The sequence below is a fragment of the Callorhinus ursinus genome, unplaced genomic scaffold, assembly GCF_003265705.2.
Source record: "Callorhinus ursinus isolate GAN/ISIS: 27379988/994484 unplaced genomic scaffold, GSC_fseal_2.0 scaffold18, whole genome shotgun sequence".
Classification (NCBI taxonomy): Eukaryota; Metazoa; Chordata; class Mammalia; order Carnivora; family Otariidae; genus Callorhinus; species Callorhinus ursinus.
The window spans coordinates 25,796,341-25,815,500 of record NW_027397080.1 but is presented as its reverse complement, the minus strand read 5'-3'; the positions used below and the strand labels follow the sequence as shown (position 1 = coordinate 25,815,500).

Here is a 19,160-nt window from a genome sequence, read left to right as displayed (position 1 = left end):
TCCTCCATGTAGCCAGAAGCCTGCACATGTGGTGGCTCAGGCAAGCTCTGCCTCAGACGCAGCAGAGGTGTGGCTGACAGCCGGGCACGCGTGACCAGCACCCAGACGAGCGCTCCGGAAGCTCCCCAGCAGACCTGGGCCTGTCCCGTGGTCGGCAGAGGGGCTGTCCTGTCTTCTCCGCAGTTTACACCCATAACCCCTCACTCCCGCATTCATTTCCAAACCAGACTCTCCCTCATTCTTAACTCTTGCCGGAGGTAGAGCAGGTCCCAAGACTAAGAAAGATCAGGCAAACAAGGAAAATTACCATAACGGCCATCTCATGACCATCTATAGGCATGGGGCTCCCCCCGGGCTTTGCAGCACTGATTGGGGTTACTAATGCCTTGGTAGCCCAGCCTGGTAGCTATGATGACCCCCCCTTTTACAGATGAGGAAACTGAGCCTCAGAAAGTTAAGAGACTTGCCCAAGTTCACACCGTAGCTGGTAAACAGAACCTAGACCTGGCCCCGGGACCACTGACCATAGTTCCTGTGTTCTGTGCTGGCCTCGCCCCATACTTCTCCTTGTAAATGTTAGTGCTCCTGACTCAGGCTGTGTGCTTGTGCACGCATGCTTGTATGCGTACAAGTATATAGAAGTGCATGCGCGTGTGCGCTGTGTGTTTCTGTGTGTATATTTGTATGTATGTTTGTGTGTGTGTGTGTGTGTGTGTGTGTGTACGTGTTGCCTGCATAAGCTCTAAGGAGGTCAAGCCATAGAAGGCTATAGAAGGGTGCCCTCCTCCCCAACTAGGAGGCACTGGTCAGATAAGTTCTTGCAGGAACCTGCCCTCCTCCATCCTGCAAACCTTCCAGACAACAGGCTCCACCGCTTGTAGCCCTAGAAATGAAAGCAGCCACCCTGCTCTGAGGGAGCCTCAGATGCGGGGTTTCTAGCATCCATGGCTCTGAATTAAACATCACAGGCTTCAGGCAAAGGACCATCTCCTTTCATACCAGCAAAGTCAGGGAGAGCTGGGCCAGTGACAGAGCTCTGACTTTTCCTTTGATGTGCCCTCTGGAGAGCTCACCCCTCCCTCAGGTGCCCCCCCCCCACCCCGCCCTAGGACTTGGCAGGCTAGCCCCCAAAACAGAAACACCAGACCACAGAATGGGACAGCAAAGGGCCCCAAAAAGGCCATTGTCATGTGCTGGCTAAAAATGTAAGAAAACCTGAGGATTTACATAATCAGGCTCTACATGCATTATTCACGAGCTGCCTCATTCATACACAATGCAAGGGCTGTGCCAGCCTGTTGGGCACTAGACATCCTTCTGTGCAGGAGGATCTAAAATGGCCAAGTTGACCCTGCGTCTGTGTCCCCAGAAGAGTGGGACCTGGGAATGTTCAAATTCCGGGAATTCACAATTTAGGGAAAGATTATGAAAAACCACAGCCACAATCATAGTAGTGCTGACTTTACTGAACCCTTCCCGAGTGGCAGGCACCTGCTCCACACTGCACGTGCTTCATCTCTCCCATCAACCCTGCAAGGAATGCTGGCACCCGGCCGCCCATTCAGAGAGGCTGACAGAGGGCAGCGGCACCCGGCTGCGCAGCAGCAGAAACGGGACTACCCCACCCCACCCCAGGCCTGCTGCCCTCCCCGACTCCAGTCCACTTCTGCACACCTGTTGCTCTCTGCTCCTCCCTTTCTAGCCTTAATGTTTCCAGTCTCATGTATCAAAGTTCACCCATTCATAGAGAAGAAGTGGTTGAACCACTAGTTAATGAAATTACTCCCCTTGAGCTTCCCGACCAGTACCCTCCTCAAAAAAAAAAAAAAAAAAAAAAAAGATGTTTTAGTTTGAAGGTTTGAACATCTCTTCACCAGGCAGAACTTCCTGGATTCATACTTCCACACTCATACCTTTGGCTGTGACAATGAGACTGGATACAAAATGCCGGAAAAAGTTCAGTGCTGGGCATTCACAGAGAACCTTGCGGTTATCAGCTGTGAACTTAGGAAGTTCACAGCGGGGTGGGGGAGGGGGGCGCTGGCGCTCCCTCCATCCGACAGAGGGACAATGACCGTGGCCCAGGCTGTGCTCAGTCTCATCCAGTGCCCCCATCCCTAGATAAGGCAGCTGTGACTCTCAGAGTTCACAGGCGGCCTCTGGAGTCAAACAAAGAGGGTTTAAGCCCCACCTCTGGCCCCGAGTGACCCCGAGTAAAGTGGCTCATGCCTTGTATCTCAGAGTCCTGCACAACAACCACCAAAAATGATAACGGGGGGACCGTCCCGACAGGGTTAAATGACATAATGCCGACGGAGCCCGGTGCCTGGCAAGCGTGGTTACCCTGGGAGAGAGAAAGGACAACTTTTGGACGGGTGGGGCGAGGCCTGCGTTTCTTCCAGAGAGCTCCCTGCCGGCTGACACCGGCGGCCAACCCCAAGACGCTTTCTCGGACCGCCTGGAGCCAGCGGCTTTTTTGCGAAGCTCTACTTTATAGTTGGTGAATACAGCTCGGGCTACGGCCAACAAGAGCTCAGATACTTTTGTGAATGGGTTAAAGCTGTTATTTTCACTAGGAAATTTTTAAGTGCACAGAAGCTGCCATTTGGAAGCACGCACTCCCCATCCTGGCCCTTTCTTAGGGCTTCAAGCGTGAGAAAGGCTCGAGTCTGGCGGGGGAAAGCCCCTCAGTTCTCCTGCCAATCAAACCTCCAGCCAATCAAAGCCTGGCCCAGGGGCGTGGCCACAGCGTTGCCAGGTGGTGTCGGCGGGGGGCGGGGCTGGACCGTCCCGGCGCTTAATTAGCTCAGATCCCTTGTCTGGAAGGCGAGAGTCAAGGCGGCTCCTCCGTCAGTGCGTTCGCTTCAAGCAGAGCCCGGTACAAGCTCTTTCGCACCCAGAACTACTCAATACAAGCGCCCATACATCATCGATATCATCACTATCTTATTTAAATCACGATTTTCCAAAATTTTCTTGGGCCCAAGCATTCGCGAGATCCAGGTTTTCCTCAGTGCCACTTGCGGGATTTTGACCAGGACCTAGGAACCGGTCGGTGGTGTGTGGGATGGGCACGGGTGCTCGGCGCTCTGTGGCCCCCGCAAGCATGAGAAAGTAAAATGTGGTGAGGGCGCTATAGCGGGTGGAGGGAGGATGGCGACCCTCTCCGCCCTTCTTCCTCTGCCCACCAATTCCAGTGCGCCCCAGTGGCTCCCAGAAACCTCGGAGGTGTGTCCCAGAACGAAACAGGACAGGTCACACTAAACGCTCTCTTGCTCGCCTAATATTTTCACTCAGGAACGTTTAGAGGATCGCGAACAGAGAAATGCAAAAGAATCAACACCTTGCAACTGTTCCTTCAAAGAGAAAGAGAGGCAGGTATGGAGAGGTCTTCTGATGTCGCAGCCGGACACAAGATAGATACAGTAGGTTCAAAGGGTAGAACCCGGTGGGGTATAGAAGCCAGCTGGTGCCCTGCCAGGAATACCCACACACCTCCACCCCCACCCGGTTCCCTCCCCCAACCCCAGCCCCTGCCCCTCCCTTGCGTGCAGTCTGAGCAAATGAACCTAAGAGACAGGCAAGCATCCAACCCACTATCCAGAGGTAAAGCCCCGGAGGGCAGGCAAGTGTAGTTTTGGCTAAACAACCACCCTAGGCACTGAGTGATCTGGGGACTTGGAGACAGGTCCTAAGAAAAGAAGAGAGAAGTGGGAGCCCCAGGAACCCCTGCCCTAAGAGCGAAATAAGTGGGTACAAGAAGGGGAGGAAAGTAGGCACAAAATGGAGCCAGGAGTGAGGAGGAAGGTGCCAACTCTAATGACCTTCTTACCTGCCAAGGGGGAAAGCACACTTGACTGGGCTTTCTGGCAGCCAGTGGGATCTGGAAAACCCAGAGCTCACAGTGTCCAGGAGATACAATGGGTACAATGCTCGGAAGTGTTCTGAGAATAAGGACGGTACTGGATTTTCCACTAGAGAGGACACTGTGTGATATAATGAATAACATCTCTGAGAAGAACAGCGTAGTGTTGGCTGGGCCATGTCTGAGGACAGCTCTTGAGACAGGCTGGTGTCATTACAGCCCAGGGAGTTCAGGAAAGTTCAGGAAAAGCAGGTGTGCGGGGGCCAGGATCTGTGCCCTTCAGTGTTCAGCCATCCACTGATGGGATTTAATCCAAGGAAGATATTTTGGAGCAATGCTCAAACTGGGGTTCCCTGGGGCCCCTGGGTGCCATGGAAGAGTGTGACTCTCAACATTCCCCCCTACGCGCCCCCCCACACACACACAAAGACCCTGTTTCCCCAGGAAAAGTTCTCCTTTATCTGTTTTATATTCCAAGTTCCTCACGGGATTTTGCTTAAATCTGCTACGGTGGAAGGGGGGGGGTCGGGGGGAGGTGGGGGGGGAGGATGGGAGGTTGCTGGTTTAAAAAGTCCTGCTTTACAATTATCCTGGAGTTTGGTTGGTGACTGTCTTCTAAGCTTAGCTCCTCTCAACTGAGCCTGTGATAAATGTTGAGAGGCTGCAGGCCCAAGGCCTTCTCGGTGAAAAATGCCCAGAGGGCAATTCAGTTAACTACAGGCCCCTCAGCCTTCTTAGACAGTTACTGTAAGGGCACATTGGCACCCTTCTGCGGGAATGGAAGAGACAAATACCCATGCCCTCTCCAAAAGATGGCAAGCTGGGGCCTCCCTGCTCACTCCCTCCATGACTTTTGTGAATACCCAATAGAGTTGCCAGAGCTAAGGACAAGCAAAACAAAACAGGATGCCCAGTTAAATTTGAATTTCAGATAAACAACGAATAGTTATTCAGTATAAGTATGTCCCAAATATTTCATGAGACATACTTAGACTAAAAAAAAATTATTTCTTTCCACTCTAGAAGTCAAATTTCACAGGGCGTCCTGTATTTCATCTGGCAACCCCACCAACAACTCTGTACTGAGCACCAACTGGAAGCCAAGAGGGTAGGGTCTGAAGAACATGTCACAAAATGGCAGCCCAGCATTTCATTTGGCTCACGGGTTTTCTTTTTTTTGGGGGGGGGGTCTTTTTTTAAGTAACATTTCCAAATAGGGCACTTTCACAAAATACTCTGGATGTCCAGCTTCTCTGTGCAACTTGGAAGATCTGGGGCTTCTAGGCCCATAGTCCCGCAACCACCATCTTCTAGGCCCCTTAGAAAAGCACTGGGCTTGTGGGTTTGCCGCCTTCCCCACCCAGCTCACTCCACCCACTGCTTTTACTTCCCCAGCCCCTGGAGGCGGCTGGCTAGCGCCTCCCGCAGAGGCTCGGGACTCTCTGAGAGACACCCTCTTCCTGACACCACTGCACCATCACCTGCTGGAGTGTCAGTCTGTGAGGGAGGCCTAGCCCGCTCTCACTGTCATGTGCCCAGCATGCCTAGGACATGCTCTTTTTTCAGCGAACTGTCCCAAGGTGCAGGGTCTCGAGGAGACCAGGATCAGCAACAGTCATCAACCCCCAGGGGAAGGGCAAGCTCCAGATTTGCCATGATGCTGGCTCCCAAGCAGGTGCCCGCCGTCCCTGACAGGGAAGCCAGCCACTTGTGGCTTCATCATTCCCCAGGCGTTGGGATGCTGGGTAGAAACCCGCGTCTTCATCTTCTTCCATTGATCTGGGAGGCTCTGCTTCCACCCAAAGCTGATTTGTCCCCCAAGAGGACTGCAATAATCCTCCAGGGACCCTTGCTTGACAAGGCTCCTCCTCTCAGATTCCTCTGGAATCCGGAGCAGAGATCCCTAAGGAGCTCAGCAGGACAGTAGAGCAGCACCTGAAAACCAGGCCCCCTTCTGCAGAAGCACATCCTCACCGCGCCCCCCCATCCCTAGGAAAGCCCAACATTTCATCCAAATGGGTAACATCTGAAAGTGGAGGGAGAAAAAAAAATAAAAACACTTTTCTCTGATGCAAAAGGGAAAGAAGAACATAAGCTAAATGTTGTCAATATTCCTTCTGTATTCAAGAGGCGAATGTTTGTAGAGACGGTGAAGAACAAGATGCAGAATTCAAGTCCCCAGGTGAGCTAGAAGGAGAAAGAAAACAGTAGGACGTCAGCAGGAAACCCAGGTTGACAATAATACCCCCTCTGTTATGTACTGAGCATTTAGTACGTGCCAGGCACAGAGCTATGCACTCGACAGGCATTATATCTCATTCAGTCTTCACAACAACACTAGGGGTACGTATTGTTTTAATCCTCCATTAGCAGAGGAGGTGTCTGAAGTTCAGAGACTTTACGTTATTTGTCTAGAGCCGTACAGCTAAATAAGGGAGCTGGAACCCGTTGCAGATCTGGACACCCACCCAGGTGAGCCCTGCCTCTCCCCTCCTTTAGGTAACCAACCTCCAGATACTAAACCTGATACATTTCGCATGCGTTTTCTCTTGAATTACAAGGAAGCATCCTCTAGAACACTCTTTTTTAAGAGTTGGGAATCAAGACTCCGAAATTTTAAACATGTTGAAACACTGCCATTCACAATTCAGCCCTAGAACTGGAATTGACCCAACCACATTCCCACTTTGCAGAAAGTAGAGGTGAGCTCTCAGGAAGCTTGAAAGCTAAACGCGTTGCAGTGAAATGGGAAACAGGAGCCATATTCGAGTTTGATAAAAGGCCACAATAATTCCGAGGCAACAAAATTATCATTAAAAAAAACGAAGATATTCTAGGTAAGGGACATGTTGGGAAAACAGAAGCTTCTTCTCAACCCACACCCTTTTTCTAATTCTGGAAGGTGGTTACTACCCAGAGCAGGATGTGAAGAGGAAAGAGTGTCCTCTGAGACCTTCGCCAGCCTGCCAAGTGGGAATGAGTGGGAGGTTTGTCACTTATTCACCCACATACAGGGTTGAGCCAGGAGCAGGCAGGAACCGCCCTGCAGGGAGGGCTTGTCTGAGGACCACCTGGGAATGTGAGATAACAGAGGAGATGCCAGGATGGGCCCTAGATGTTGTAGGCACCTTGTGCTTCTCTGAGCTGTGGAGCTCCCCGGAATTTCAGGCCGCCTCTGGGCATCACAGAATGTGGCAGATGGTGCTCCGGCTAAGAGCAAAGCGTGAGCTTGCCATTCTCCCAAACCCCGAGCCCAAGCTTAGAGGTTTGGTGTCTAGGATCTCCTCGGTACAGAAAGGTCTTCATGGTCCTTACGAAGTGCGGCTTGGGCGTCCCCTTTCTCTACAGTGTGCCTTGAGTCCTTAGAGGGAAGGAGTCGCCGTGAGCACCGTGAAAAAAAACAGGACATGTAAAATCTGCTCTTCATTCTTGCCTTCTCATAAAGAGTCTCCATCCCTAGCAAGCCTCAGAAATGGTGCCTCCTCCCTCTTTGAGGGCCTCTGGGTTTTTGTTTTCTGTCCTTCCTAATGCCATTCAGTGATTGTATATTGATTTCTATTGCAGCTAAAAGGCATTTATAGTTGTTTGGGAGTTGTATGCTAAGGGGGAACATCTTCTAGTTAACAAGTATTTATTGGCGACCTAGTCTAGGCCACAGGCCGCCCTCCGCAGGGGGGATGGAGGGGTGGACAAAAAGGTATTGTCCTAGCAGCCCTCATTCATTCCAGGAATAGTTACTGAGAACCTACAACATCGCAGGTACTGTCCAGGCGTTGGGGTTCAATCAGGAATCCTCAGTGGGGGCAGGACCACCCCTGAGAGGGCGAAAATTATTTTTGTAATGTCTAAAGCACACACATATCTGTCATATTAAAATTTCATGGGGGTGGGAGCAACTAAGAAATGGGAGTCTGAGGAGGCTCCTTAGTGCAGGACAATAATGAGAACAAGGGGGAGCAACACAGGCTTAAATCAAAGGAGAGACACACGAAATCCCCTGCCTTTCTAGCTTCCGTTCTTGGACTTTTTTTTTTTTTCAGTAAATACAGTGATGGTTCAATAATTACCTTGTACACAATGCTTTGGGAACAAAGGTCAGTTGCCTGAGTTCAGGAGCAGATTTCACAAGGACTCACTCAGTCCGAGGGCCGGGAGAGGCCTCCCCAGGAGGAGTGACGTAAACAGCCCTGAGACTGGGTGGGAATGGAAGGGGACTTTCTGGAGCTTGCAGTCCCCTCAAGCAGCCACTCCAGTGTGTCCTGAGTTCATTTCCCCCTGGGTGTCGCCATTTAATGGCCCAGCTTCTATCCCTGACCTTTCTTTTTTTTTTTTTTTTAAGTTTTTATTTGTTTGAGAGAGAGAGAGAGAGAGAGAGAGAGAGAGCACACGAGTGGGGGGGAGGGGCAGAGGCAGAGGGAGAAGCAGACTCCCTCCTGAGCAGGGAACCCGATGCAGGACTGGGTCCCAGGACCCTGGGATCATGACCTGAGCCAAAGGCAGATGCTTAACCAACTGAGCCACCCAGGCGCCCCTATCCCCGACCTTTCATTTCAAGGGTGAGGCGTGTGGTTCCCAGACACAGAAGCCTAAGGCATGGTGCTCACCTGCGGTCCCTGTTCAGGAAGGGTGCTGGAAGACTTCCCAGCCCTTCCCCCAAACCGCTCCAGTGTCCTTCTCTTCCCCGGTCATCCCTCTGCCTTCTGCTTTCCCCAACCTTGTCACTCCAAAAGTGGAGCAAAGCTTGCTCGCTCTGAGGCGCTTGCTACCCCAAGCTCCTGGCCGACCTAGGGGTCGGCCTCTCTCTCCCTCCCTCCTCCTCTCTCTCTGTAATGACATAGAGATGCCGGGACCAGGCACCCTTTATTTTTAACCAACTCCCTGGCTCCGACCCTGATGGCCGACTTCACAACAGGTCAGGGCACTGGAATTTGGGAACCACCCACAGCCAGCAATTTTATGGAAAATCAAATAAAAAGGGATATAAAGGGAAAGCGGTTTGGGGGAGGCTTTTTTGACATTTGCTGTCTGTTTTCATTTTCACTGGGCATTCCGACCCAGATTTACTTGGTAGGCTTGTGTAGAGAAGCTAGCCCTTCTCACCCTGAAATGATTTTGGATGCAGTCTCAAATCACCTTCAAGACCCCCTGTCAGCCACTGGCACAGACCTCCTAAGTGAAAAGAGCTCAAGAGGTGGTCCTAGAAGTCCCTTCCTTTAAAATCCACCCAGAGGGGCGCCTGGGAGGCTCAGTCCGTTAAGCGTCTGCCTTGGCTTCAGGTCATGATCCCAGGGTCCTGGAATCGAGTCCCACATCGGGCTCCTTGGTCAGTAGGGAGCCTGCTTCTCCCTCTGCCTGCCGCTCCCCCTGCTTGTATTCCCTCTCTCTCCCATTCTGACAAATAAATAAAATCTTAAATAAAATAAAATAAAATCCACCCAGAATCTTCTCCTGGCCCCTGAGGAAGCCAGGATGGGTATTCTGGTCCCATTTGACAGATGAGGAAACCGAGAGTCATGCAGTAAGTGGCCAAGGTCAAACCTGACGACCCACCAGCCCTCTCCAACCCTCCCACCCCACCCCCAGGAGTATGTGACCTTGTGACTGGAGTCAAACACTTGCAGGAAGTAGGGCTGGATTTGGAGCCTGTTGGAAAGAAACATGCAAATTATGATCCCATGTATGTGCAGAAGAGTGTGAGAGGGAGATGCTTGGGTTGCAACTAAGGGAAACCTGCTCAGAAACAGGGAGGGGTGTGTTTATAGGGGGTACAGGAATCCACGTGTCATGAGAACGAAGGGCTGAAAGAGGCTCCCGCCTCTAAAGAGAACTGGTAAGTCCCAGGTCCCGGGCATCAGCTCCCTGACACACACACACACACACACACACACACACACACACACACACACACACGCTCATATACCGTATTCCTTCTCTGGGTCTCCCTGTACCGGCTCATCTCTTCTCTCTCCAGTTATCCCACTGCAAGAGATGACCTCACCACCCCGCCGTTTAAAGGACCAGCCCAGGGAGCGAGTAGCATCTCAGAGCCCATAACCCCAAATCCTGGGCGTGATCATATGCAAAGCACAGCCCGTGCCAAGTATCCAATCAACTGTGACCAGGGATAGCGTCACACTCGGGGCGGCTGGGAGACGGAGGGGCGGTGCTCGGAAAAGGCCTAGACCCTAGACGGAAGACACACACAGCTCAGTAAGAGCTTTCGAGGAGAAAGAAACTCCATCACAATGAATATGCCCAGCATAAGAAGCTCCGAGTTTCAAAAGCACAAAAATGTAAAAAGGGAAACTGTTATTTGTGTATCTGGAAGCATGTACACCACAACAGTCATAATGCTTACCTTTGGGTAGTGGGATAATTGTGGATCATTTTAGCTTCTAAAGCTAAAATACGCATCCCTCTCTCTCTCTCTCTCTCCCTCCCTTCTCCTCTCTCTCTATAATTATAAATATATAATTTTTTTACAGCAAACATTTTATTTTGAGTAAAAAAAAAAATCATTTGAGTGGAACATTTTGGGATCTTGCCACAATTATAGAGTTTGTGCGTTTGTTTTTTCTTGTTCATTGAAGGTTGGATCCAGAAAAGCCGCCCCAAAGATGGACCAAGAGAGGGAGACGCTGAAGAAAGACACATCCAGCCAATCCAGCCAGAGCCTTCTGTTTTCTAAGCCTGGTGACAGGAACTAGAAATGTCATCCCATCGGGCCTTGCGTGATCCTCCGTGAGTCACGTGGGTGACTCTTCTGTGTCAAAATACTAAGACACTTTTATAGGACTTTAAAGGTTGTTACCCTAGTATGTTGCTGCCTAGACTGGTGTTTGCACAATGCTGTATTATGGAGCATGCAGGAATAGACGTTCTTTTTAGAATTACTTACAGATGTACACATACGGAGAATGTAAGTTTCAAGCCCAGGCTCCTAGGCTTGGGGGATACAATTATGTGGCGCCACATCTGAGTTGTGACGTACCCACACATCCACCTCCGTGGAACTGCAAGAAACCCACCACTGGCAAAACCGAAGATGTATACTGGGGCCACAGGACAGAAGGGCAGCCTCGGGCCAAGGCTGAGGCCATGGTAGAGCACATTTATATCTAAGTTTATTATAATAAATTTAGCATGCCTAGTCATCTTATTGCTTCCATCATAATGACTGACGTTTATGTGGCACTCTGCAATTTTCAAAATGCTTCTCACCTAATCCTCCCCCAAACCCTGGGAAGTAAATAGTATTCTGATCCCCATTTTACAGATGAAGAAGATAAGGCCCAGAGAGGTTAAATTGCCTGTCTAAAATCATGAATCACTAAATTCAAAAGTTGGGTCCGGAACCCAGTTTCTGACTCCCATCCCATCCTGCCCATTCGGCTGCATGAGGGGTTCAGGCGCCAGCCTCCTGAGCAGGACAGACCCTAGTACCCGGTCCCGGAAGAGCACACGCTGCCCAGGTGGACACACCCCTTTATCACCGTGTTTGTAGAGACCCTCATTCTTGCTCCTGGGTCCTGCCCTCTCCCCGTCCATCGGTCCCCTTGCCTTTCTGGTGTGGCCAGGACCGCCAAACAAAATGGGAGGAAGAGCCAGAAGTCATGAATATCGTTTCTTTTTTATTTTTAAAAAGCCACAATAAAAATATTTTGCTATCTTAAAACCAAATGGATTCTTTATACTGATTAAAACTAGAAGGAGGGGCGCCTGGGTGGCTCAGTCGTTAAGGGTCTGCCTGCGGCTCAGGTCATGATCCCAGGGTCCTGGGGATCACCAGGGCGCCGCATTGGGCTCCCTGCTCAGCGGGTAATCTGTTTCTCCCTCTCCCACTCCCCCTGCTTGTGTTCTCTCTCTCACTGTGTCTCTCTCTGTCAAATAAGTAAATTTAAAAGGAAAAAAATCTTTAAAACTAGAAGGAAATAGGAAAAGTTCTTGGTGTGATATTCCATTGAAGGTACATTTTACACAGGGCTAGGATCTAATCAGTGAGAAAAGTGCGCATTACCTGACCTTAAAAACACTCTTGAAAACCCTGGAAAATATCCATAAAGAACATCATGGTATTACCAATACTGTACCATATCCCCAAAGTCCAAAACAGCAAGTTTTTCTCCAGCACCAGAAAAGATCACTTAGTTAGGCAGCCGTTCAGGTAGCTGGCTCGTGTTTGGAAGCCAAATCGTGTGCAAAAAGATGTTTTTTGTTGATCGAACATGTATATTTGCAATTGCAAAAGTCAAATACAATGCCCGTGTGACTCCACTGTATTTTACATCTTCCAAGGACGTGTCAATTTTTATCCTATCAACCTTATAACCCATGATGGCAATTTCTTCTCTCCGCTCCTCGAACTAGGTATATCATTTTGACAGGGTCTCCTCAGCCACGCCCTCTTTTCCCTGAGAATGCACCACCACCACTTTCACCAATCAAGTTTGCCCTACCTCATGCTGCTCTCTTGGCCAAACCTGATTGGCTGAGTTGTACATACCCGACCCTAACCAGACCAATCAGCTTCCTCTTCTAACTCAGTCTGGGCTAATCAGCGTCTTTGCCCTTGGCATTTGAAAGCTGGCCACTGGGATGCCACCCAGGTCCTTGATGAGAGTCTTGATGCGGTTCCAGGGCTGGGGTGGCCATTTCCCCATGTGTGCTTGGAGAATCAAAAGCCAGTCTTCAGAAAGAGAGGGTGGGGTAGATACCCAAAAAGAAAGACAAGAGACGAGGACTCCCAGAGAGACAGTGCAGCAGATACTGCAAGCCCCTTAGTCATCACCTTCCTCTACTGTATGGGCTGGCGCCCAGACGCCTTGATTGCCCCGCCTCTCCTGCAGCTAGAGCTGTGGCCATGTTTTTCAGTTTCGGCCGATGACGTGTAAGCGAAGGCCCCGGGGAGAGCTTACCTTCTGTAATAGAAAGCAAGTCTTGGAGCGTCTGGGTGGCTCAGTGCATTAAGTGTTCCACTCTTGGTTTCAGCTCAGGTCATGATCTCAAGAGTTCTGAGATCGGGACGGTGCCCGGCACAGAGTCGGCTTGGGTTCTTTCCCCCTCCCTCTCCTTCCCCCTGCTCTTCCCCCCACTCGCACTCTCAATCTCTCTCTCTCTTTCTCTCTCTCTCTCAAATAAATGAATAAGTAAAATCTTAAAAAAAAAAAAAAAAGAAGATGAAGAAGAAGAAGGCAAGTCTTCACTAGGAGAAAGTATTTTGCCCTTTATCCCTTTGCCTAGTCTCCTTTTTCGTGCCTGGAGCTCAGGCTTGGAGCTGGAGCAATCACCTTGGGGATCACCAGGCACCAAGCAAGAGGCGGAAGCCCACCTCCAAAGCCTGGCAGGTGCCTGGCAGCATCCCTGAGCTCTGAACCATGCCTGAAATGCCTCCCTCTGTACCTCTTACTGTGTAAAAATCCCTGTTTAAGCCACCGTAGCCAAGTGCACCTGTTTGTGCTATAGAACAAAGCATTCAAAACTCAGTGATGGGAAATGACAAATATTTATTATTTCTCATGATTCCATGGGTCAAGCCATGATTCCATGGCACTTGTACTGGTCTGGGCTGGCTTGACTGGGTCTGGATGGTTTAAGGTGGCCTCATTTACATGCCCAGTCATTGGTAGGCAAGTTGGGTCAAGGCAGTGGTTCTCCACCAGGGACAATTTTGCCTCCCAGGAGACACATGGCAATGTCTGGCCACAGTTTTGGCTGTCACAACTTGGGGGGTGGGGTGCTACAATCATCTAGTGGGTAGAGGCCAAGGATACTAGAGTGCACAGAACAGGCTCCCCACAACAAAAACATATGTGATCCAAAATGTCAGTAGTACCAAGAATGAGAAATCCTGGTCTAGAGAGGCCTCAGCTGGGACAGTTGTCTCTGCAAGGCATGGTTTCTCATCAAGGAGCAGGTTAGACCAAGCTCTTTCACAGGGTGGTGGGCCCAGGTTCCCAAGAGCAGCAGGAAAGAACAAGCCCCAAAGCACAAATACTTACCAAATCTTTCTGCCTGTGTTTGTTAATATCCCATCAAACAAAGCAAATCACATGGCCAGAGTCATTTTGGGAAGGACTCCAAATTTTTACAAACTACCCACAGTCAGTTTTCTGTTATTTGAAGCAGAAGGCATTCCAAGTGACACAGATTAGTTACCTTGATTCCTGAAGACTTTCTTGTTCTTAGTTTCTTTCTTTGGGAAGGCCAGTTTCAGTGCCCGCCCTTGGGTTCCACTAGGACCCTTTGTATCGCTCAAGATTCTTCGGTTGCAAATAACAGAAAGCCCCTGTGTCCCACTTCAGCAGAAAGGGAGTTTATTGAAAGGAAATGAGAAAGCTTAAAGAATCAAAGGACAAGCAAAGTTGAAGAGCCAGGATAGTCAGGAACTGGCTTTTTCTTCCCCATACATGCCCCTTTTTCGCTTCCACTGGTTTGACTTTCTGTTGTTTGCAACCAAAATGGCCTTTACTAAGACACTGCCTCTACTGGTAGTTCTGAGAAGCTGCCTGTCCCCTGGGTTGGTATCAAAGTACAACAAGGTACCTGCAGCCCCCAAAGCTTCCCAATCTTCCAATCCCCCAAGAAGCTAAGACAAACAACTTCCTTCCACCCTTGCCAATGGTAGCTTATTTGGATACTTGGATTCGTGACTTTGCAGATAAGATGCCCTTCTCTAGCAGCTTGGCAGAGCCTCCAATGCCTGCTGTTGTGAAAACCAGAGTCATGAGTGTCTGCAGAAAAAAATAGCTTCCAGATCTGCATTCCAAAGTGTGCTCCTGGTAAGTTGGAGTGGTTTCCAATTTTTGTGGGTCTTAGGAATGAAAGCAATACACTAACGATGAGCGGAAACCCAAAACCTGCTAATGCTGATGAATTCCTCTTCGAGCTGAGGCTCTCCTGAAGCAGGAGGTGGGGTGCCAGGTGAGGGCAGACTTGCCCTCTTTTCCATCAAGATGTGCTGCTTGCACCCGTGTGCTCAGTGTCCCAAGTTATTTGGGGCCAATTCATGACCTTACGTGCCTGCTTTTGTTTTTAAACCTTTTGTTACCCAGGAGCCCACCACAACGCCTCTGCCTGCATCCTGTGGCAGGAACCGTTCGAAGGCCCCCTGTTTTGAGTGTTCTCTCCTCTGTAGCATGTGGCTTTCATTCCTAAGACCCTAAGACATTAGAGGCAGAAATTTTATCTTCCGGCTGACTGTGGTCTTAGCATCATAGAAATCAGAGGTGCCTGATGAATCACTTTATGGCTGATGAGTCACTTTTTTTTTTTTAGTATAGTTGGCACATCATGTTAGACCAGTTTCAGGTGTACAACACAGTGATGTGACAAGTCTATACATTATGCTGTGTTCACTGCGAGTGCAGCCACCATCTGTCGCCATACATCACCATTACGGTATCACGACTGTATTCCCTATGCTTTCCCATGACTTATCCGTTCCATAAGTGGAAGCCTGGATCTCTCACTCCCCTTCCCCCACCTCACCAACCCCCCACCCCCTTCCCTCTGCCAATCATCAGCTTGTTCTCTGTGTTTAGAGGTCTGATTCTGCTTTTTGTTTGTTTATTCGTTTGTTTTTAGGTTTCACTACTGAGTGAAATCATATGGGTTTTTTTCTTTCTCAGTCTGCCTTATTTCACTTACCATAATACCCTCTAGATCCATCCGTGTTGTCTCAAATGGCATGATCTCAACCTTTTTATGGAAGCATAATATTCCATTGTTTATATACATACAACATCTTCCTTATCCATCCACCCACTGATGGATGCTTAGGTTGCTTCCATATCTTGGTTATTGTAAATAATGCTGCGATAAACATAGGAGCACTAATATCTTTTGGAATTAGTGTTTTCGTTTCCCTTGGGTAAATACTTAGTAGTAGATTTTTTGGATAATGTGGTATTTCTGTTTTTAATTTTTTGAGGAACCTCCATACTGTTTTCCACAGTGGCTGCACCAGTTTGCATTCCCACCAACAGCATACCAAGGTTCCTTTTCCTCCTTGCCAATTCTTATCATTTCTTGTCTTTTTTTATTTCAGCCATTCAAACAGGTGTCAAGTGATATCTCGTTTTGGTTTTGATTTACATTTCCCTGAGGATGAGTGATATATGTTATATATTTTGGATACTCACTCTTTAAATGATTTGCGAATACCTTCTCCCAATCAGTAGGTTGCTTTTCTGTTTTGTTGATTGTTTCCTTCACTGTGAAGAAGCTTTTTATTTTGATGTAGTCCCAATAATTTACTTTTGCTTCTGTTTCCCTTGCCTCAGGAGACGTATCTAGAAAGACGTTGCTATGGCCGATGTCAGAGAGATTACTGCCTGTGCTCTCTTCTAGGATTTTTATGGTTTCAGGTCTCACATTTAGTTCTTTAATTCACTTTGAGTTTATTTATGTGTAGGGTGTTAAAAGGTAGTCCAGTTTCATTCTTTTGCATGTACCTGTCCAGTTTTCCCAACACCATTTGTTGAAGAGACTGTCTTTTTCCCATTGTACATTCTTGCGTCCTTTAACATAGATTAATTGACCATTTAATCGTGGATTTATTTCTGGGCTCTCTATTCTGTTCTATTGATTTGTGTGTCTATTTTTTGTGCCAGTACCGTGCTGATTTGATTACTACAGCTTTGTAATATAGTGTGAAATCTGGGATTGTGATACCTCTAGGTTTGCTTTTCTTAAGATTGCTTCGGGTTTTTGGGGTCTTTTGTGGTTCCATAAAAATTTTAGTATTATTTGTCCTAGCTTTGTGAAAAATGCTGTTGGTATTTTGATGGGGATTTCACTGAATCGATAGATTGTTTTGGGTAACATGGACATTTTAACAATCTGTGTTCTCCTCGTCCATGAGCATGGAATATCTTTGTGTCATCTTCAATTTCTTTCTTCAGTGTTTTATAATTTTCAGAATATAAGTCTTTCACTTCTTTGGTTAAGTGTATTCCTAGGTATTTTATTATTTTTGGTGCAATTATAAATGCGTTGTTTTCTTAATTTCTCTTTCTGACTGAAAAATCACTTTTATGGTTAAACAACCAGCCTTCATTCATTCAGGCAACAAATACTGGATACCTACTATGCGCCAGGGACTAATGATACTGTGCTAGACCTCATGGCCTTGACGTTTGCTCCCCTTTCATGTTCCAATCTGCTGCTTTCCTGGGAAGGAGCTGGGATCATTAATTCACTGGGCATGTTGCACGGGAGAGCTCACCTTTGATGCTCACATCCTCTTTTTGGGCTTTCTAAGGAAGTTTAATAGTTAATAATAGCAAACTTTTTATAGTGTCCTTGCCAACCATTAAACACTCACTGTGCTAAGCACAGTCCAGACCTTATCCCAGTTCGTCCTCACAATGTGTATCACTCCTGTTTCACCCGTGAAAGCGATGAGTAGGTAAGGAACTTGCCCAAGAGTGAGAGCGTCAGAACTCAGACTTCTTACTCTTAACTGCTCTACTATAGCACTTTCCTCGAGGAAGTCCAGAAGCCAGCTGGTTATTTACGACTCAATGATAGGATCGGCAAGCTTTTCCTGTAAAGGGCCAGACAGTAAGACCCATTTTCTTATAAAAGGCCATTCACTTCAGGGACCATGGGATCTCTGTCGCCATTACTCAACTCTGCCCCATTGCAGCATGATATCTAAACAAATGAGCATGGCTGTGTCCTAATAAAACTTTATTTGCAAAAATAGTCGGTGGTGGGGCTCCTGGGTGACTCAGTAAGTTAAACATCTGGCTATTGATTTTGGTTCACGTCATGATCTCAGGGTCATGAGTTCAAGCCCTGTGTGGGGCTCTGTGCTAAGCGTGGAGTATATTTGCCCCTCTCCCTCTCCTTCTGCCCCTCCCACCTGCTCTCTCTCTCTCTCTCTCTCTCTCATAAATAAATAAATAAAATTTTCAAGAAAAAAAGTCAGTGGGCCAGATTTGCCAATATCTGTGTTAAACTCTCACCCAGACTAGATTATTAATATCTGCACGGCTATTGCTTGCCACGTGTCCCAGGAAGTCAGACTATCATCATCTCCATCACGGAGAGCATTTTGAGCTTTCACAATGCACCACGCACTACACTGAACACTTTACACAAATTTTTTCATTTAATCCTCTCAAGAGCTCTGGGAGGTGATAGTTATTGCCATTTTACAGACAATGGAAGGGAGGCCAGAAGGGTCAAGTAACTTACCCAAGGTCACCTCACTGGGATTTTCAAACCCACTTCCTAACCCCGAAACCCACACCACGTCTCACCGTTGGAACCCTGCATCTGGACAGAAAGGAGTTTTTCGCCAGTGAGGCTGGAAAGCCCGCCTTCTGCAGGACCGAACTTGAAAGAACCACATCTTCAGGACACACCCCTTCCTCCAGGCATCTGGGTTTACTGGCCCCCTCCTGAAAGAGTCACCTGCTTCCTTTAGTTAATACCTTAGATCAGGTGTCCCCGGCCTAGGTACTGTGCTCTCTCTTTGAATTGACGTTGCCTACCTCTGCACGGAGCTAACTTTACAATTTCCCTTCCCAGTTTCCCAAATCCTCGGGTGTCACACTCAGTGTTGATCGGTCCCTTCTGATTTGTTTCTTCCACCTTGTCTGCTGAGCAGAGAACTGCTAAATGACCTCCGAGCCACACTGATGCCCAAGGACCAGCAGGTCACCCGGCCCCACTCCTTATCTGATGCCGCTGACACTGTCCTCAGAGGAGTAGGGGACGGACACTCGAGAAGCCTGTTTTTTAAGAGCTCCTGTTAAGTTTTGTGTTGAGTCATGTGGGTGCAAAGAGGTGTCATTTTAGCAGCTTCTCTTTCTTGGCCGTGACCTCGAGAGCTAAAAATGGGCCACCAGATGCTCTAGAGGGGACACTGAGAAAATACCTAGTCCATCCTGAGCCCTTGGGCAGAGCAAACCATCATGCCTTCGTTCAACGATCATTTTCCCAGCAGTACCTCGGACCACGCACCACGCTGGGCACTGAAGAGCCAAAGTGGACCCAGACAGACAGGTCCCTTCCTCCAGGAAGTTGTCTCAGGAGTGGGGAGGGGGGAAAGGGTGTCAGATATTTTATGAAGAGCTTCACTGTGGGTTGTAATAAGCACTGAGTCCCAGCACTTGTAGTAAGTGAGTGCCGAAGTCCAGATGTAACAGTCATGCGCTCTCTGTCCCCCAGCATGGGGGTCCAGCAAATCTCACTCTTCAAACTAGCTCGTACTGCTCTCCCCACCGCTCCACACTGTGCCCATGACCAGATGAATTCCAGGACCAGAGCCTCATGCCCGAAATAC

General features: G+C 48.6%; 1 protein-coding gene and 1 long non-coding RNA gene across 3 annotated transcripts in view; one reads left to right on the top strand and one right to left on the bottom strand.

The window, feature by feature from the left end:
- The window catches only part of FHAD1 (forkhead associated phosphopeptide binding domain 1), a 144,203-nt gene extending 133,006 nt beyond the window's left edge, over positions 1 to 11,197 (top strand). For both annotated transcript variants that reach the window (XM_073903320.1, XM_073903319.1), the window contains 3 exons: positions 3,298 to 3,378; positions 5,994 to 6,047; positions 10,456 to 11,197. In XM_073903320.1, the coding sequence (XP_073759421.1) occupies positions 3,298 to 3,378; positions 5,994 to 6,047; positions 10,456 to 10,572 (252 nt within the window). In that variant the 3' untranslated portion in view covers positions 10,573 to 11,197. The remainder of the gene's footprint in view (positions 1 to 3,297; positions 3,379 to 5,993; positions 6,048 to 10,455) is intronic.
- LOC141374457 (uncharacterized) lies at positions 4,889 to 9,990 on the bottom strand. The gene is made up of 3 exons (XR_012381366.1): positions 9,786 to 9,990; positions 6,870 to 7,226; positions 4,889 to 6,052 (listed from the first exon to the last, which is right to left on the bottom strand). It is a non-coding gene; the product is annotated as an uncharacterized lncRNA (long non-coding RNA).
- Positions 11,198 to 19,160: the final 7,963 nt, after the last annotated feature.